This window comes from Sceloporus occidentalis, unplaced genomic scaffold (assembly GCF_023333645.1).
Source record: "Sceloporus occidentalis isolate IW3139 unplaced genomic scaffold, rSceOcc1.0.p SCAF_23, whole genome shotgun sequence".
Taxonomy (NCBI): Eukaryota; Metazoa; Chordata; class Lepidosauria; order Squamata; family Phrynosomatidae; genus Sceloporus; species Sceloporus occidentalis.
The window spans coordinates 4,685,153-4,706,191 of NW_028317003.1; the positions used below are offsets into that span (position 1 = coordinate 4,685,153).

A 21,039-nucleotide genomic window follows, 5' to 3' on the forward strand; every position below is an offset into this window, starting at 1 on the left:
TAAATAAACTACCAGTATATCCCACAAATGCTTGCTCTACTACGAAAACAAATGGGGGTTTTACTGGAGAAGGAAATGCAAACCAACAAGTGGAGCTTTTCTCCAAGTGAATATTGTTTTTGAAACTCACTGAAATGTTTGCTTAGTTACACTGACAGGCGCTATCTGTGCAATGAGAATAATTTACATGCTTGAAACGGACTCAAAGAATAACTCTGAGACATGGTATCCTTTCACTGATAAATTCATCTGAGGTAAATGCGGCACTGCTCAGTGTCTTACCGAAGTGACAGTTTAATGGGAAACACAATTTGAAGTATGGATTTGTTCGCATAATAGAAGATAATTAATATTCAAAAAAATATAAAACAAATAAAGCATAATCACCTCACTTCCTGGATCTCCTTTTTCTCCCTTGGGGCCTGAGGTTGTATTATCGGTTCCAGGCTCGCCCTGTGCATACAAACATATGTCTTTTCACTAAGATTTTTGGTGGAATCTAGGCAATTTAAAAAGGCCGTTCCACTTGACAAACTCAACTTTTTTTTACACCGTAACAATAAATCTTTAGTGCAGTAAAATCTCATCCTTTTTAAAAAGCTGTTACTTTCCCAAATACCACATTTTTAAGCTAAAAAAATATCTGCTTCCACTCGATATACTAATTGCCAGTCATTTTTAAGTTAATTACGCATTATACAATTTTGTAGTATGGCCAACTAAATTAAGTAACGTAAACGTGTGCCCTCTGTATGTGGACAACAAACCCACGCACTCACCCTGTCTGCCACTCCAATGGCGGATCATGTGCTGTAGTGTGTGGCCAGTGGCTGAATATGCCCATCCACACTCAAAAAAAAAATTCCTTCCAAAAAATCTGATTTTTCCTTGGATCAACAAGCACTAAATTAATATTGATTCCTATACTATGATACATATCCCTCTATGTTCTGGTTCATTAAAAAAAACTATCCAGGCTCCTTTTAAAGGCATCTAATGTATTTGCTAGCACCATTTCTTCAGGCAGTGGATTCCATACTTTTATTGTCCTTACTGTAACCCCCCCCCCAGCCGTCGTAGACTAAATCTCCTATCTTCTAGTCTTTGCGGGTGACCTCTTGTCCTCTGTAATGTTCTATTAATGAACAGGTCTTTAAAGAGCCCTTTGTATGGGCCCTACACATATTTATATAACATTAACAAAACCCCTCTAACATGCAGTTTCTCTAATGTGTAAAAACGTAACTTTTCTAGTCTTCTTGATGTACTTTAATATATAAAAAAGTAAATTACTTACCTTATGGAGAAGCAGCAGCTACCTGCCTCCTATATAGTCCAGTGTTTTGCTCCACTGACTGGCAATTAGTATATTGAGTGGAAGCAGAGGTGTTCAGCTAAACACATCTCCTGCATGACTAGAGGGGGACTAGAGTGTAACAGGCAAATGCAGATGGGCAATTCTGCTATCATAGGGGCAACTCGGCTTTTATATGCCTTAAAGTATATATGTTGGCTGCAGTGTCACCTTCAGTGGGGTATCTTTTTACCTGTAGCTGAATTCAGATGGAATTGAATGCCAATCTCGCTGCAGCAAGTTCCCCTTGCTTTGGTTTAGTGGAGCTTATCCACTTATTATTAAATATTACTAATATTACAGGCTGTGATGTTAATGATAACAATGCATAACTCACTGATTGTTAATAAGACAAAAAAAATACCGTATTGGCTCGATTATAAGACGACCCTGATTATAAGACGACCCCCCAAAATCTGAATATTAACTTAGGAAAAAAAGAAAAAGCCTGAATATAAGACGACCCTAAAGGAAAAAAGTTTTACCAGTAAATGTTAATTCATGTAATTTTTTTTTTTAAATAAAAGCTATGATTGAGAAAAATATATATTTTTTTTTATTTCCTTGTATTTTCCAACCTGTCCCCCATTTACGCACATCTGCCCCCAGACTTGCCACACCAATATGGCACTGTGGCCCATGATATGCCTTTTAACCCTCTATATGCCACTGTGCCCCATGGTATGCCTTTTGACCCCCTATGTGCCACTCTGCCTCCAGAAATGCCTTATACCCCTATATCCCATTCTGGCATTTAGGGGGTTAAAAGGCATATTATGGGGCAGAGTGGCATATAGGGAGGTATAAGGCATTTCAGGAGGCAGAGTGCTCTATTAAATGCCCCCTTAACGCCACTCTGCCTCCTGAAATGCTTTATACCTCCCTATATGCCACTCTGCCCCATAATATGCCTTTTAACCCCCTAAGTGCCAGAGTGGCATATAGAGGTATAAGGCATTCCAGAAATACCCTATGCCCCCATTTAACACACACACGCACACACACACTTACCGGTGCTTCCAATTTCCTGCTGTATTGCCGGGGCAGCGGGTTGACGTCTCCTTCCGCTGCAGCCGGAAGGAGGTGGAGTTGGCAGCGGGGGTTTGTCTGCGTCTGCCTCTGATCTCTGACAGTCGGGGAAGGTATCCGCGACAGACGCAGACAACCCCCGCTGCTAGCCACACCTCCTTCCGGCTGCAGCGGACGTTGTCTATGCATATCGCGTAGACGTCAACCCGCTGCCCCGGCAATACAGCAGGAAGCACCGGTAAGTGTGGGGGGGGGGACAGGAGGATCCAGGTCCCCTGCAGCGGTGCGGGGGATCTGGATCTTAGTCTCATAATCAGACCTCTATTTGAGGTCTGATTAGAAGACGACCCCGATTAGAAGACGAGGGGTATTTTTCAGAGCATTTGCTCTGAAAAAACCTCGTCTTATAATCGAGCAAATACGGTAATAAAACAATTGTTTCATAAATGTTTGTTGCCATGGTTTAAAATATTAAATGAGAAGTCATACCAAGTCTCCTCGAAGTCCCTTAGCTCCTTTATGTCCTGGTTCTCCTTTGCGCCCATGGCTTCCCTGATAATAATGATAATAATAATAATATATGATTTAATACTCAGAGTAATAGTAACTTTTCTTTTTTATCGGTCCTTAGTATGTGGGTCAAATATACTCTAAACGTGATTATAGGTTCCTCCTTTAAATGTACATACATTTAAGAATAAATGTGAAATCTCCAGTAAGTATCATAGACCCCACATTAGCCTCTTTGTGAAAAAGGGAGAGTTTTTGTGTGGCCAATACAAGACTTCATAAAGCTAGTTAATTATTAATGTCACCATCATAAAACTGGATTAACATGTATTATTTAAAAAACACTATTTTCTAATTTAGGTAAATCAATTTTTATTGTTTTAACATGTCAAAAGAAGAAGGGTACAGGAAGAAAAGAGGTAAGAGGGAGAGCAACATCGGAGTTGATGATCCAGCATGATACAGTACGGTATGATACATACAGCCATTGTGTGACAGAAGTTGGACACGAACATAGGTCATAGATGTGATCATAACAGGAGGATGTGACACCGTGGTCCGCCTGGTGTTACAACATTACAATTCGGTACACTTCAGTCAACCACGATGTTACATAATCAATAGGTACAGGTAGTGTCATAACATAAGGATGTCGCGGGCCGCACAATGTGACACAAAATGAGCCCGACACTCATAAAGTGAGGGTGTAACGTTCTGTGGAGCACTGCGATTCAGGAGGTGAAAGGACTAGATCCAGCGGAATACGTTGCTAAAAAAAAAAAAAAAAAGGGGGTAGGGGAGGGGAGGGCAAGGGAGGGTAACCACATCAGGTGAGGTTATGGGGGATAGACAATAAAGTCTGGGCGGTAGGTGGGAACGAGCCATGCGCGATCGGATGCATTCAGGGCTGTGCGAGAAGAGCCCGTAGCGAGTCGGACGACAGATAAGACAGCCAGCTCGCCCAAACACCCGTGTACTTTTCCATTTTATCATTAGACATATGAATGAGCTCCTCCATTACTCGTATCTCCTCTACGCCGGATACCCAAAGGGGTCTCTGTGCGTTTCCAGAATAATGGAATTAAGCTGCGGGCCGCATTGAGAAGATGACGTAGCACCATAGTTGTAACCAGGGTCCGTGAGGGCCCACCGTGCAGGAGAAGAGCAAGGCACGGGGAGAGCGGAATCAACCGACCCACCACTTCCCCTGAGCCTCGAAATACGCCTTGCCAGAATGGTTTGAGACTGCTGCATCCCCACCAAAGATGTAGATAAGTACCGGGTTCCGCGCCGCATCTCCAGCAGGAGGGATTGCTGCCGGGGAAGAGCCTAGCAAGAGTCACAGGGGTCCTATACCACATCGCCAACAGTTTGTAGGCTGTCTCCTGCATGCTGGTTGCTATTGAGCATTTATGTGCCAATGCGCAAACCCCATCCCATTGTGGTTCGGTCAGAATCTCACCCAGGCGGCGAGGAGAGGTCTGCTACCATCAACAGACGGTACAGCGAGGAGATCCCACCCCTAAGCAACGAGTCGCGGCCAGCGAGCATTTCAAAGGGTGTCAACGCTCTAGAGATGTGGTGTCTGCCCGGGATAGATGACGCATAACGGGTAAGTTGGGCATACCCAACTAAAGCATTTTAGCAGAGTGAGCTCCGCGCCAGGGATTTTGCGGGAGGATGGCATTTTGACCCCACACCGCGGAGAGGAGCGTGCGCGGGGGCAACCCCAATGAGTCTAGGAAACCCCGTTCCATGCCAGAAGGGAAGTCAGGGTTACCCTCAAAGGGGGTCAGAGGAGAGGGGAAGGAGGTGAGAGTCCCACCCACACGCCGCAAGCGCCATACCATACTATTTTCTAATTTAATTTCCTACATATCCAACATTGCTAGTCCATATTGCTAGTTCATTTATGTAAACACTTCTTTATTCCATTGTATTATTGTAATACGGTTTTTTTTACATTCAGTTGATGTTTGCAAATGTGTTTTAAGGTGGTACTCTTTTAAGATGTAGGGGAGTTATGAAATCTACCTTGTTTATGGTTATATATGTAGCTAATCTACATATGGAACAGACAATAAGCAGACAAGGAAAAATGTCTTACATTTTCTCCTCTTTCACCCTTCTCTCCTTTGATTCCTGTGTGTCCTTTATTTCCCTGAAATACATTTATGAGAAAAAAATTATTTGGATTTTTTTTCCAAGAAAACATGATATCTTTATCAGTTTAGGGAAGATAACCAATCTATGGATTTTTTAAAAAAAACAATAAAATATTTCATAGTAAGCACGGCACCTGTTCACCAGGAAGACCATCCAGGCCAGGATCTCCAGGTACGTTCTAAAACACAGTAATGAAAATAAAGATACATTTTTATGTCACAAAAGAGGGACAGAACAAACCAGATGGATAACAAAGGTCTATAGACCAAATGTATACACAGGAAAACAGATTTCACAGTTAACCTATAATTTTACCATTAAGATGTTATTTGACTAAAAGGACATCACTTTGTAACTTGATTTATTTAGCTTCCATTATATAATGGTCATTAATAAAGCTAAATAATATCTAAAAGATAATTCCTTGTTCAATTGTAACAATGCCCATGTGTGGATATACTCCTAGTACTTGTTTTGTGTATTTAGTTTAAATTTATGATCTTTTTTGCATAGGTTTCTGATCATAATCTTTTCCCAGCTAAGAATAACTTGAATTTGGCATTCCTCATGTTTTATCCTATTTATAATTATTTCATTATTTTACTATCTTTCCTGCTTCCATTATAGGGGAGAGGTGACCAGCAACCAACCCTCTACTACAGGGACTGCAGCTGAAAAATAAGCAACACATTTGTAGTAGTTGGTTGGTTGTTGGTCGCCTCTCCCCTATAGGATGGAAATGTTTCTACTGGGTGCAATGCTGACCCATTACAGCCCGATTAATTTTGTTGTGCAGTTAATATATATTTTGTTTACCGTCTGTATTGTGCAGCATGTGTTTTAAAGTAATATATGTTAATGTAAAGGACCTCAAAATTCCATATTAAGAGTGGCTTATGTTAAAAGAGGCATGGGGCTCTTAATATTGGCTTCTCCGGGTTACTTTATGTCTTTGAAAACCTGTCTGTTTATCCACAAATTTAATATAGGAAAAACATTAATACAAAATAAAACAATGTTTAGAAACATGGCCCTCTTTCTAACTCATTTGGATAGATAGTATGCTATATTTAAAAATGAATGGGCTTTCTCAATTGTTATATGTACTGAGAAGTTAAACCGCCATCCCCCACTTACAAGTCATTATGGAATGTTTTATTTGCAAATACTAAAACGCAAGATCTTCTACTACATTGCTCCAGATGTCTCTGCAGTCAAGGGGCTGGGGACAGTGAATATCAATTATTATAATCATGCCCCTATAATGGTACAAGTTGTAATGTGCCAGGTCTCCCAACATACAGTGTTTTGGCTTCATCAGGAAAAAACTCCAGAAGCTCTATTTATCTAGGTGTACTTATAATGAGTACCTAAGTTAACAGAGGCCATCATGGCCTTGTAGGAAACTCAAGGAAAGCGTGTAAGCAAAATTCTCAACTTTTCTGTATTGTCTTCAGCCACTTCGTTATCTAAACTGTCACATTTTAATCCCAACCTAAGCCTTTTTCATTGGGTCAAAATAGGGATTGCTTGGCTAAATCAGTTGTTCTCCTGGTGTAAATTAATCTCATTTGATGAACTAATTTGATGAAAACAAATACATTACCACTACCACCAAATAAGATATATGTATATCTCTGAATTTGACACTTTCTGAAGCAAGCAATTTGGTACCAGGCATTGTTAGAGCCAGTTCAGAATGATAAAATAGGAAAAACAGCTTGGGAAAACATTCCTCATCTCTGAACTAGGATTTAATGATAGACATGATACATATGATTAGTGTTTTTGGTATGGCCAAGTTATTTTCCTTAACTATAATTAATATAAGTATATTGTTAAATGTAATATTGTTGTACAACATTGGGATCGTTTTCTCATAAAAATTATATTGTTGAATGCAATATTTCTGTATAACAATTTATAACAATGGGACCTTTGTATTGCAAAATTAAACATCCTAAATTTACAACAACATGAATACAACATGCAGATGGGTATATAAAGATGGGTACATGCAGATATGGATATTTAAAACAACATGAATAATTAAAAACAGTGTATAGATATACCAAAAGAAACTATTGAAAAATGTATTTCTCTATAGCGTTAAGAGTGTACTTACCCTGTCCCCTGTAATTCCTCTGTAGCCCTGAAAATAAATCAGATATTTCATCAGACAAACATTTGACTGACATTCTATGATAGAGAAAGTAAAAGTCAATAACTTTCAATAGTTGCTCTTTTTCTGTGTGCCAGCCATTGAAAGTCAAGGAAACTTTTCAGGACCGGCTTAGCTCCAGAACCTACATTGGACTAAATTAGTTTACAATAAGCTTTTTGTCATTCCAGACTAAACAGTCCAGTTCTGGCTTACATTTTTATTAAGTTAAATAAATCAAATTCCATTTCTTTCACTCAATAAGAGATCGTTGACTCTCAAATGTCTCTAACTTTTGAAGAATAAATCTCTGAGGTCCCAAAAGATTTTGTTACAAAGATTTTGTTGGCACAATAAAAATTACCTTTCGACTATAGACTTCACTGTTATTTCTAGAACTATAGTACATACTTCTTAAAACTGGTGTCCTCCTGTATTTAATACTTGTGTACTGGTTATCATCACAATTCCTATTATTGACTGATTGCAACTTACTAAATGTTTTATTTTTGAAGCATGTCCTAGCTACCTGGAAGCCTTCTCGAGATCAGAACACTGCTTTGATTGTGTCACACACAATATAGCATCAATATAGATGCTGCAAATGCTACCTAACATCATACACAAACTGCTAGGTACCCTGCATAACTATGCCAGCCAAAAAAGACACTTTGGGAGTTCCACTTTATCTTTTGACATCAATGCTGTAAACCAACCATGTTGGTACAACATTTGGCATAATGTAATTAATACCAAGAGTGATGTTAATTACACTAATAATTGCAATCTTACCTTAGGCCCTTTTATTCCTAAACATCCTTTACTTCCTTGTTCTCCCACCAAACCTTGTGACCCTCTTACACCCTACAATGAAATGCAAAGTCATAAAGATGCACCAGAGATGCACAGGTTAAATATTCTTGCTACACAGTTTTGCATCTTGAATGAGGCAATGTAGATTGAATACTGTACATAAAATAAACAACTCTTAATGTCAATCCAATTAAGAGAATATTAATGCCCCATGTTGGGTCTTCCCATCGTTTAAAGATTACAGACTCAGAACTGTATGTTTCTAGAACTGCCAAAACCTTTAACAAATGTGAAAGCGTCTTCTGAATTTTATATGTGTTTATTTTTTGTTCAATTTATTTGGTTGTTAAATCATACTAACCTGAGTGCATTAAGTCCGAAACCTGAGTGCAAAGTCTGAAACCAACCTGCCCATATCCTACATACGTTGGGATGGGGTCAGTAGGTAACAGGTTAGGGTTAAATCCTTATCTACTGCCTCAACCTTGTTGCAGTCCAGGATGTGAAATATGATATTAATCTTAATTCTTTGGTGCTAAAAAGGTTGGACAGTGAAATGCTACTTTTCAGCTCACCAAAACTGCCAATGGACAGTTGAATGGACATAAACGAATAAGTAAGTTGAGATGGTATTAATGAATAAACACATTGGACATGTTTAAACTTCCAAACACAACTGCACTGTTCTTCAATGTTCTAAATCAATGGTGTAATGGGGTGACAGCAGGGCCAGCCCGACAATGGAGCCGAGTGGGGCAACCGCTCCAGACGGCACTTTTGAAGGGGCAGCACTTTGCCGCCCCAAGCCCTTTTTTTTTTTTTTTAAGCCGAGAAGAGAGAGAGAGTGAGGGGCACCGAGTGGTTTTATCTTACCAAATTGTCAGTACCTGCTCGGCGCCCCTCACTCTCTCCTCTGCGAGCCCTCTAGCTCGGTCTCGGTGGCGGCTTGTAATGTTGAGCGCCGGAAGATGATGTCATTTCCGGCGCTCAGCATTACAAGCCGGCACCCAGACCGAGCAGGGGGACTCGCCGCAGGACTGCTGAAAGGTAAATACGGGGGGAAGAAGGGTAGATAATGGGGGGGCAGCAGGGAGAGGAAGGGTAGATAATGGGGGGGCGGCAGGGAGAGGAAGGGTAGATAATGGGGGGGGGCGGCAGGGAGAGGAAGGGTAGGTAATGGGAGCGGCCGGCATTTTAAACTTCGCCCCAGGCGGCATTTTGTCTTGGGCCGGCCCTGGGTGACTGAAAAAGTACAAATATCCAAAAATAAAACTGAATTTCATGTGTGCAATTTAGAGATAGTAGTGTTTTTGTCAAGGCTTGTGGAAATCTATGTTGTATTATCTGTCATTAGTTACATTAAGGTCTGCCTGCAACCACACTAGGTTTTATATGTACTAAATTGAAATCTTGGGGAAAACTCTGGTAAACATGGTGCAAATGTGCACAGTGTATTTTCTTTTTTCAAAATCCGATTTTTATTAAGTTTTTCAAAGGACATGGGAAGAGGAGGGGAAAAGGATACAGAAAGGAAAAAAGGGAAGTGGGGAGGGGATGAGCACAGAGCTGAGTGCATAATACAGTCACACCTAGTACACATAATACAAGGGCGAGTAGCATTACAAAAAGCAACATCGAAATACAGCATTGGGAGGGACACATTGAAATGAGCCTCGATTGTGCCCGTGTTAACACAAGAAAGTGCACCATCTAACGGTAAAAGGCGGATCAGAGGTGTTTGGAAACATTCTGTGTAGCCTTTGTGGCGTTCTATACCAGTGTGTCAACAGTTTATAGTTTGTTTCTTGTGTCTTGGACGCTCTAGAACTCTTGTGGGTAAAGAGGAAAATCTTGTCCCAGTCCTTGTCAGAAAGTCGAATGTCGCAGGTGGACTCCCAAGTCATGCAAAAGGACGGTCTTGTCGTGTGAGTCCCTGTTAAAAGCAAGGAGTAAAGTAGGGAGATGGCCCTCTCCGGTTGGTAATCCCTTGTGCACCAGGTTTCAAAGCCTGTTAAGGCCCGGTAGAGACGATCGTGATTTGGCAAGGTAGAAAGATAGTGCATAATCTGATGATATGTGAAGCGCTCAGAGTTCGGCATCAGCGTCCCCAAGGGTATCAGCCCTCCCTCTCCCAGCAGTGCCCGAACCCGGATAGGGGCAGGGACCCCAAGAAAGCTCAGTCTCCCCCCACTACGTCCCGATGAAAAGTCTGGGTTTCCCCAAAGGGGCATTAGGGGCGAAGGCGTAGTAGAAAGCCGTGCCCGCTGCCGCACCTCTATATTTTCTATTATTATTTTAAAGGTTTCTGAAAAATTTGTTGTAGTGTAAAACTGGACTTTCATGATACCGAGTTTGCAACTTTTTGATGATTTTCACCAAGCCACGATGAGTACTAACACATAACCCAAGCAATCGAAAGAGATGTTCCAGAATATAGTAAGAATAGATAGTTGTATATGAGCAGTTGACAGGTCCTCATTTTCTCCTTACGAGACTAAGGTTACAAAGTCTCTGTTGTGTGTTGTCCATTTAATGAACTCACCATTTCACCTTCTTCTCCGACATGTCCCTTTTCTCCTTTCGCCCCATTGTTACCCTAAATGATAAAAAAAGTGTGATTTGTTAATTGTTACTATTGAGGTAACTAATGGTAGTTAGGTTAGGACCTTTAGGAAGGCGATGGCTATGTTTCATTTCAGAACCCTGTCGTATGTGATAAATAAATAAGCATTTACGTCTACTTGTGGAAGATAAAGGTTGTTATAATGAACACTTTGCTATAATCTGCTACTAATGCTATATAGAAGTTAAGAATGAAGTCTGCCAAAGATTGCACCTACATTTTGTTTGTTGATGGCTGTGAATAGCATAGTGCCATGTTATATGGTCTGTTCACAAGGAAAGTCATTATTTTATTCTTTCTTGTGCAACTGCTGAGCTTAATAATACAAATTTGTATAGTACTATTCTTACTTAATGTTTCAGAATTCCCTTTCTTAGCACAGTTCGAGGAAAAGTTTATTCTCTCTTTTATTTCAAAATTGTCTTATATCTGCTTCTTTCAGAGATGGGGGCTGTTTGAGTAGCTGTATATAGGCTAGGCTATCAGAGTAGTGAATGGAAAGGACGCAGGGAGGTTACATGAACTTATTTAATGAAAATCAATTAATAAATACATTACCCTTTTCCCAGGGTCTCCATATATCCCGGCAGCACCTCGTTCGCCATGGCACGTGCAAAGCACACAACAGCATGTCTTCTCAACAACATGAGACTGTTAACAAGTAATAGGAATCAGTTCACTATCCATGCAATGGGCATTATAGCTAGATTATATGGTCTACATGAATGCTTGGATACCCTGGAAAATATAATCTTTATGATAATCCACATAGTATGGCGAGATCAATGAGAACCATGCCACAAGGATGTTGAGAACCAGCACACTGAAAGAATTTAACTGCCATAGTAGGTTTTAACACAGCTTAGAAATTCGGAAAACCCTCTAGCTATCCCCTCAAACTGATCAATCGTAATACAAATGTGGAGACTATGATCAAATTTACTATATCATCTCCCTAGTCACAAATACATTTTGCTTTACTGAAAGGGTAGCATTTAGATGGAATTAAAATATGCATCGGATAGGCAGAAAGCTGCCCTGAAAACAAGACCAAGGACTATTTAAGGTCTGATACTTCACATCAGGAACTAGATGGACGGAACATTTACTATGTGCTGTCAAACTCTACGCTCTATGCTTACGTACGATATGTAATTATCGTTTAGTGTGGCGCCTTACTTGTAGCACATGCACCAGGGCTCCACTAAAGTAATCAAGCACTCACCATCTGTTTAGCTATCATTTCTCCAATGTTTGACATTCCAATATGCAACTGGTCCATGTAATTAAAGCCTCTGCCAAACTCTATGTGCTTGATGTCATGAAAATTGTTTGTGCCTTCTAATGCAACAGTAATTACTCCATTTAGTCCTAAATAAATAGATAAGGTTATTACCATCTAGACCACAATACAGATTAGGATTGAGCAAAGGACAAATCTGACATGTTATTTCTGCCCATTCTAGTCATACAGAAAAGTATTATATTTACAAAGCTGAGGACCCTTTTGCAATTTGCTGTAAACTCCATGGATGCATAAATTATAATTGTCGTGCATTAAATTACAATATATATTTACATTGTAACCTTTGCCAATTATTGGAGTAATCTAGATTAGGGAGTTACTAATAGTACTGTCACAATTTTTAATAGATTTTTTCTTTTTACTTGTTTTTGATTAATTGATGTAGGGATTATGATTATCTTACTCTCTTTAAAACTATATTCACGCCTTTGCAGACGTGTAAATTTAGTGTAAATGATTAATTAGTTTATGAAATGTATGTATAACATTTGCTTTAAAAAAAGTGCTACATTTAAGTAGGGAGAGATTTTTTTCAGAACAGTTACTTTGCTTCCTGGGCATAACTGATTATGGAGATTTCTGTTATTCTGTATTTTCAAAAGAGTGTTCAGTTATTTCAGGCCGGGTTTGAGTTAATGAACTAAATGGCATATAGATTTAAATTCTGCATGATTTAGGTGAGGGCATGCAAGCTCAATGATGTCCTGAAAAAAATACAATGGCATTGATTGAAAAACAGCATTAGCTGTGCAGGTTTCCTCTTGTGCACCGGTGGCCTTAGCACTTGGATGATGAATTGCTACTTCCAGTGACCTTAATGTGCCTCATTCAAGTTTATGGATTTAGGAAATGGTCAGATAGCACCCTAATTGCACGAGCAGCTTTCCACCTCAAATGTAATTAAGAATCACGAGGTGCTCAGCCATGTGAATAAATCAGTGCAGTTTTATTTCCACAAAAGTGGTGACGTTTCAACCCAATGGCTTGAGAAAAACTATTGGCTATTGGGTTGAAACTTCACCACTCGTGTGGAAATAAAACTGCACTGATTTATTGACATTTCTGAGCACCTCGTGAGTCTTTACTTCATTCAAGTTTATGGACACATTTAGAGTCTATGGATTGGGAACCAAATTCCAAACACTGGGGTATACAGTTGTAGATATGCATGTTCCAACGCAGTCAACTAGGATTTGCAACTTGCAGGTTAATGAATTTGCTTGTTGCCTGCTTTTTTTCACCTAAGTTTATTTTGTTTTGTAAGTGTACATGTAAGCTTTTTTTCAAACACATTTTTGCCATCATGCAAGCACTTTAGTAAATAGACCTGTCTGTCTTCAATTGATATGCTGAGGATGTGAATGAAGTATTCCTCCTGCTTACCATTGCTTTAGGAAGTTAAATGATACAAAAAAATAGCAATACAGTCTTGGGAACTAAACTGATTCTTTAGTGCTATAATAGTTGCTGGTTCCCACTAACTTCCCATTTTAGTACTACATATCATAGCTAACAAATGACCACCATAACAGGTGTCTATAGCACAGCTCATTACCTTTTCTTCTTAGCACCTCTGTGGTTTTTTTAAGGAGGTTAGTATCCTCATCCAGTCCATCAGTGAAGATAAGTAGCATCTAGAGGAAATTCTGAATGTTTAGAAACATGAAATGGAACTTTATGTTTTGCTGTTATTTTATAGGTGGCAAAATATACGCACCTTTGCTCTGTTTGCATTTTGGAAAGTGCTCCACATGGACATGACAACATTAGAGTCAAGATTTGAAGGGGCACTGATTTCAATTTCCTTTAAGTGCTTGACTAAGTCAGGGCTGTAGATGTGAAAATTCGGTGAGATATACTCCTTTGCATTTTGCACATGGAATGCCAAGCTGATTTGAGGTTTCACTCCGTGAGTGCAACTTGCACTTGGCAAAGACGTAATATGTGTTAAGATATCATGAAGGCGGTTTTCCAGAAGAGTTTGACTATGAAATAATGCGGCACCTCTGGACTGTGTTGAAATGTCAAAGCCCACAACAACATCAACTGAGCAATCTGATAAAAAAAGAGAAAAGAATTACATAACGATCACCTCTCTTTTGAAATGTTACATTATAGAATTCAAACTTCTAAATAGCACAGCACTGATTGAATGTCATCCAAACTGCTAAGTTATATAGGAATTCAAAATTTGGCACAGAAACTATAGCAAAAGCCTTATTTTTGACTGGTCAACTTACTCTGATACACGCTGGCATTCGCCAAAAACGCTATGCACTTCACAAAAGTTCCATAGGTAATTGGTATTACTTAAATAGAAACCATTTGAGTAGCTGACCAAGCCAACTCAAACAGAAACCATTCAATTAATTCAGGTTGAGTTGTTGTTGAAATTAGTCAAGTTTTGAGGAGAAGAGTTGATTTTGTTGAATCACAGTCCCTTTTGAACTCAATTGCAAAGTCAAGGAAAGTTTGAGTTATTCGACACGTTTTTTCCCCCTAGCATTTTCTTGCTAGATGACACTCATGTTGACTTGTACTGTGGTACAAGTCAATAGATGAGTTGATCAGTTTTGGCCAACTTAGTCAAGCTAGCCTGAACAACTCAACACAACGCACACTTTCATGAACCAACCTCTTAGTTTTTTTCTACTACTGCCACCAGAAATACATATTCATTGCTCACAATATAACCAGGTATGTGCAATAAAGCAATACAAATTGGTAATAGGTAGTGCTTATAAGTGTTAACCTAGAGTTGATAGGGTGAAATAGAATGAACAATATGGCCTGGGCTTTCAAGTAACAACAGTGGCCCATAAGTTGTGTTATTGTTCGCTCTAAATGTCCAGTGGCCCACCATTTTTTTGTCCAAGCATGGTGGTTAAGACGCTTGACCACTGCGATTTGAAGGACTACAATAGGCTCCTTGTAAAATCTTTAGAATGTTTGTATACAAATGTAAGAAATGTAATTTCAAAATAAATCCATTTGTAAACATTAATTATTAGCTTAAGTGGAAAGACACCAAAACCATAAATAATACTTACTTGCTGTAACTTTTGGTGTGCATATATTCCGGACAATTCGTCGTTTAATAGATTGAAGCTCAGCAAAGTTGGCAACAGAAAATACAGTCTGCGGGGATCCAGCAATTTGAACAAGTTGTGTGTTGTCCACATCCCCTATGCCCAAAGCATATATATCAATCCCTTTTCTGCGTAGAGCCTGTGCAGGCTGTGAAACGTCGTCTTGTGACTTTCCATCCGTTATCACAATCAACAGCTGGTGAACCCCCTCCTTAATGCGGCTGTTGGATGACGGACCAAACAGTGTAGTTTCGGTTTCCTTCAATGCTTTTCCAATATGGGTGTTCCCACTTGTTTGGTTGATTTTTTCAATTTCATTCTTTACCAATTCCTTTTTCATAAATGATGTAACATTAAAATGTAGATTGTAAAGGTGACTGTACTGAGCAACTCCCACATGAACTCTACCAGGGGCAATATCAAAATCATAAACAACAGATATCATGAATTTTTTCATTTTTTCAAAATCTTCAGGAGAAATACTGGTGGAACCATCGATTAGGAAAACTAAGTCTGCTTCTTCAATTTTACATTCTGAAAAGATATAGAATACAATATTAAAATAAATCTATGAATCATTATGTATCGTTGTAGGGTTTTCTTTTGCCGTAGTTTGACATGTTGATCAAAGCAGAAAACTAAAATCTAAGGCAATTATAACCAGTTGACCTTTAGGTAGAAAGGCAAGGTGATCACTAACATATAGGGAACTGGTGTAAGAATCTTCTCTTTCCATTTTTTCTCCCTCTGTTTTTCCTTCTTTCCCTATCCCTCTTTCTTACATGTGTTTTTCTAATGTTCCCATCTTCTTCTTTTGTGCTACCACTTTCTTACTCAGAAATACAGTATAAAATCTGACAGTAGGTAAGGACCAGTTGGCTCATCTATTTTTCAGACCTTAATCAGTCCTTGATCTCGAATTAGATTCAGGAAAGCTTTATGCCTATCCCATGCATGCTTAAATTCCTACACTTGTTTAGCCTCTGCCTGCTGTGTGGTTGTTCAATTTATCAACCGCTCAGTAAAATAAAACTTCCTTACATTACATCTAATCTCATACCCTCTAGTTTTAGCTTAGGACCTCTTGTTCTAACATTTCTCCTTCATTAAAACAAACTTCCCTCCTTTGAGTGTTTACCTGTTTCTATCCTCTCTACATACCTCCTAGCTACACATATGACTTGCTTATATTCTTCTCTCCTTTTCTTCCCCTCTTTGTTTTCTTTTTCCTCTATATCTTTCTTCTCTCTATCTCTTTCTTCCTGTCTTTTCTCCCTCTTTGTCATTCCTGTCAACCCTCTGTTCTTTCCCTGTTTTTGATCCCCATACCTGCACACAACACTATCTACAAGACATTCCCCAACTCTATCCAGCAAACCCAGCCACAGCAAAATCAGCTGCCCCCCTACTCACCATTGACAGAGCTTTTGGTGCTGCGCTGGGCAGGGTATACAGTGTAGGTCCTTTCATAGTCTCCTTAACACTAAGCTGTACCCTGCTAGACTAACAAGTTACACTATGACAAGGTTTGTGTATGTACCCTCTAAAAGCATATCAAATCAGATTGTGTGTGCTTTTGTTTTTGAGATCGACTATTTATGTACTGTCTATATATTTTAACTATTGATACAAAAGTCATAGCCATAGTCAAGACGTGTGTCTTATTTTAGATGACATCTTTATGTTTATATCTTTATACATTGGTAATGTGAAAATAAATAAATTAGACTAACCTGTATTATTGCACACGGCCTGTGATACATTCTGAAAAATGTCATTTAAGCCACTAAAGGAATCGACAAGGAAAGATTTGCCCTTTGTCCCTGCCATTATTTCCAACTCCTCAGTATTTGCCTTATCAATCCCAATTGCAAATATGGTTATGTCTAAGTTTTGTAGCGATGTTGATACTTCTTTCAGACTCGCGCGATCATGGGATTCACCATCAGTGATTACTATCAGGAACTGAGGGACTTTAGGCCTCCGACTGCCATGTTTCTCTGAAAAAAACATCTCAGAAAAGTTTAGTGCCTTTGCTGTGTACGTGCTGCCTCCCTTTGAAATATCACTTTGAATTGCATTGATAATATCCAATTTGCTGCTATATGTGTTTAGGAAGAACAACTTGGTTGGATCATCTGAGTATTTAAGGGCTCCAAACTGAACATTATTTGGACCAATGTCTGATTTATTTACGATGGATATGACAAAATCTTTCATTAGCTGATATTGGTTAAAGTTTATGCTTCCAGAGGAATCGATCACAAAGACGATATCAGCCATTTGTATATTCTTGCAATCTGGAATAACACAAAAGAAATTATTTCAGTCAGAAACATTGTTAAAGGGTCTAATGGTTAATTAGGTAAACCTCAACTGGGTTGAGGTGGCCGGTTCTTATTTAAATATGTGAAACAATATTTTACTATATAGATAAAACAATACATCAGGTTCACAGCTTGTGATTTATATGGGATAAAATTTATGAAGGTGATCTGAACAAGGGCAATTAGCGTATCTCAGATTGGAGAACTCCTTACACGTGATAAACTGAATTGTGCTACAAAACACTAAAAGACATTCCACAAAGTGCATACAAAATAATTACAGTGTAATAAAGGCAGAAACTTAGTGTTGAGCACAGTGAGAAATAATAGTAAATATATAAAGATCAGACAATGTACCTGCGGGTCCCAGGAATCCCGCACACTCTCGCAAGGCTGCCTTCGCATTGCTCACAGCGTCTCTTTTCTTGCTCCACCCAGGAACCCAGCGGAGTCATGTGAATTTACGTCACATCACATGACTCTGCTCCGTTCCTGCTTCCCCTGGGTAGGACAAGAGAAGAGACGCTGTGTGCGAGCAACGCGAAGGCAGCCTTGCGGAAGTGCACAGGAATGTGGGGAAGTTTGGATGAATGAGTATGCATGATTGAGGGAATTAATGAGTATCTGTGAATGAGGGAATTAAATGTTTCATTATCCCTAAAAGCTGTGACAGAATGTTTACGGGAGTGGGCGGGATTGGACACATATGTTGTGGGAGCGGGTGGGATTGGACACATATGTTGCGTGAGCGGACGGGAGAGTGGAACACACACGTAATGGTTAGAAATTCAGCAGGAGCAGGTGGGAGTGGAATTAAGAATAAAAGTACCATTACATAAATTATGGTGGGTAAAGGTGATGGAAAACCCTTCCACTAAAATTAAGTGAGATTTTGTCTGTAGATGAGAGTTTAATAATGTTTCTACTACCCTCTTTATAAAAGTACCATAAGACTAGATAGCAATCTCACAGGCAGGGCTCTCAGCTCCTGATGTGTCTGTATTTATTAATGTATATTTATTATGTGTGTGTTAACTGCCCCATTTAAATTGTATTGGCACTTAATAAATAAAAGGGCATAATAACAATAATATTAATCTTGGATCACTCCACATTCTGTCTTTCTTCTTTCATTTGATATATAATGTATATGGTATATTTATAGCGAAGGGGTATCATGTATCAGTGCACCTGCGATAGCACCCCTCTCCCCACTACCAGAAATACAAATGAAAAGATGTGCCAAAAATGTCAATTTGTCTTTTTCCAGAGTAAATTTACCAAAGCTTTCTATTCACTCATCTTGGCTCAAGAATGCAATATACTAACCTTCGGGAGGGTTGCATATTCCAAAAAATAGTTTTTCTTCTATAGTCTTCAATGTGTCAAATGACTCTAAGTAAAATACACGCTCAGCCTTTTCACTTATTTCATAAAGCTGTGTCTTATTAGCATTGAAAACACCTATAGAAAAGATGATCACTCCACTGTGTCGAAGGGAATCCGCGGGTTTTTTTACTTCATCATGTGATACTCCATCCGTAATTAATATGAGGAATTGTTTTACGTTAGACCTTGCTCCTTTAGCCGCTGTATAATATGGAGGCAAATATTTCAACGCTTCTCCAGTATATGTGGTGTTGCCAATATATGACATGCTGTCTATAGCAACCAAAATTTCAGCTGTGGTCAGGTGTTTGTCTAACTGAAACTCTTCATTGGGTTTGTCGCTATACTGAACTACTCCAAATCGTACTTTGTTAGGCCCAACCTCAGTTTTATTTACCAGGGTTTTCATAAAAGTCTTCATTTTTATATAGTTGGCATCTCCTATACTCCCGGAACTGTCCACAAGGAACATGACATCAGCCTGAAGTTCACTGCAAGCTTTGCAGAAATGGAAAAAAGGCTTGTTACATGGTGCAGATTTATGTAGTACATCAGTAGAAGCAAAATAAAACAAAATACAACCAATAAAGGTATTCATGTATATATAAAGTATGTAAAGCAACAACTACTACTGAAATGACTCAGTTTCATTTTTCTTCCACTATCCTTTCTCCACCAGTACTGATTTTGATTTTCTCTTCCTCCCTTGTAGTGTAGTTACAGCTATCACTCAAATTGGCAACCTAGGAAGACAATATCACCATCATACCTGGGAATTGTCCCACTCTCATGCTGTGTGGCTAGCTTCTTCCCTTCTTAAAGCCACAATTTCTGAAGAGGGAGTACTCTGATAACTCTACCCTAGGATGTTCCCAGGTATCATCAAAAATAGGAACACCTGTCGGTATCATGAAGGGCAACTAAGGCTTTCTTCTCAATGTCTCTAAATGATGTCTCTTCCACCATGCAACAGCAACTAAACTCCTGGGGTATGAGCTTAGTTCGTACTGAACACTGAGAAACAGTGTTGCAAAAGGACCTTTTTTGATTTAAACCACTGCAAGTCGTACAGTAAATGTATCATGCAAGCAGAATGTCTACAGCTGGAGACTGAAAGGGTGCTGCCTCAGACTAGTCTATAAAGCTGGATTCTAGTCATGTATATTTACAATACCATTATTCCTTGAATTGTTTCTTCACTCATTGAAACTAACAATATAAGATGATTCTTACAGCTATTTACCAGCATAAGATATGTAGCCAATGAAAACAAATTTATGTGATCATGAAAAAACTCTGCTTTCCAAAATCTTATCCTGTTAAAACTAAAGGCGGTGGAGGAGTTGCTATATATTTACTACAACTGTCTTCATCGAGAGAATCTTACCTTCCTTTGAACAGATTTGACGTGCTATCTGGTTCTTTATGTCCTTTAAGGAATCGTAGTCTTGTACAAAGTGAACCATTCTATTGTTGTGTGCAATCTCGAATAGTTGAGTTTCACGAGCGTCTTTCACTCCAATTGCATAAACATTAATATTGTCATCATGCACAACCTGAGCAGCTTCCTTGACGCTATCTTGTGATGCTGCACCTGTAAGAACAATCAAGTACTTTGACACATTCACCTCTCTAGCATTCTTTGGATCCATTATTATTTCATGGGTGTAATTTATTGCTGCTCCTGTGAAGGCTTCTCCTTTCAGCTGCCTAATGTTTATTAGAGCTGATTTTAAGTCAGTTTTGCTATATTCAGTCCAAATGCCAAATTCCAGTTGGGTTACATTTGAATACTGGACAGCAGCAACTCGAACCTTGTGAGGTCCTAAATTAAACATTTCTACCAGCTCCATCAAAAACATCTTCATGCTTCTGAAGTCATCAGGATGAATGTTTTCTGAACCATCAATAAGCAAGTACAAATCAGCTAGTTCTGTGGCCAAACATCCTGGGGAAACATAAGCATTGTAAATTATAGCTTTTATCTTTCAATCCTAACATTCATTACAGGTTGATCATAATCTATCAACTGCAAGAAACAGCCAGAAAATATTGTACATGGACCTCATGCAGTGATGTATTTACCGTCACAGCCCATACCCAGGGAAGTGATGCCCATTATGCCCTCTTCTCCGCTATCCTCACTTCTGGGAATCGGTATATGATGTCATATCCCAGCACCCGCTTTTAAAGGAAGCCCAGAAAGAATATATGGAGGAATGTGCCTAATTGCCGATTGGGTGACCACATTTTATTTCTGGCATTCAGGGAC

The 21,039-nt window shown here is 39.1% G+C and overlaps 1 protein-coding gene across 1 annotated transcript in view; it reads right to left on the reverse strand.

The window, feature by feature from the left end:
- Nucleotides 1–21,039, reverse strand: part of LOC149300717 (collagen alpha-6(VI) chain-like) — an 83,857-nt gene that overhangs the window by 61,125 nt on the left and 1,693 nt on the right. The window contains exons 3-14 of the mRNA XM_089484768.1: nt 20,155–20,715; nt 18,708–19,265; nt 16,785–17,351; nt 15,013–15,585; nt 13,680–14,017; nt 13,518–13,596; nt 11,882–12,027; nt 10,576–10,629; nt 8,013–8,084; nt 7,185–7,211; nt 5,193–5,237; nt 5,001–5,054 (exon numbers count right to left, since the gene is read on the reverse strand). Coding sequence (XP_089340894.1) covers nt 5,001–5,054; nt 5,193–5,237; nt 7,185–7,211; nt 8,013–8,084; nt 10,576–10,629; nt 11,882–12,027; nt 13,518–13,596; nt 13,680–14,017; nt 15,013–15,585; nt 16,785–17,351; nt 18,708–19,265; nt 20,155–20,715 — 3,074 coding nt within the window. The remainder of the gene's footprint in view (nt 1–5,000; nt 5,055–5,192; nt 5,238–7,184; nt 7,212–8,012; nt 8,085–10,575; nt 10,630–11,881; nt 12,028–13,517; nt 13,597–13,679; nt 14,018–15,012; nt 15,586–16,784; nt 17,352–18,707; nt 19,266–20,154; nt 20,716–21,039) is intronic.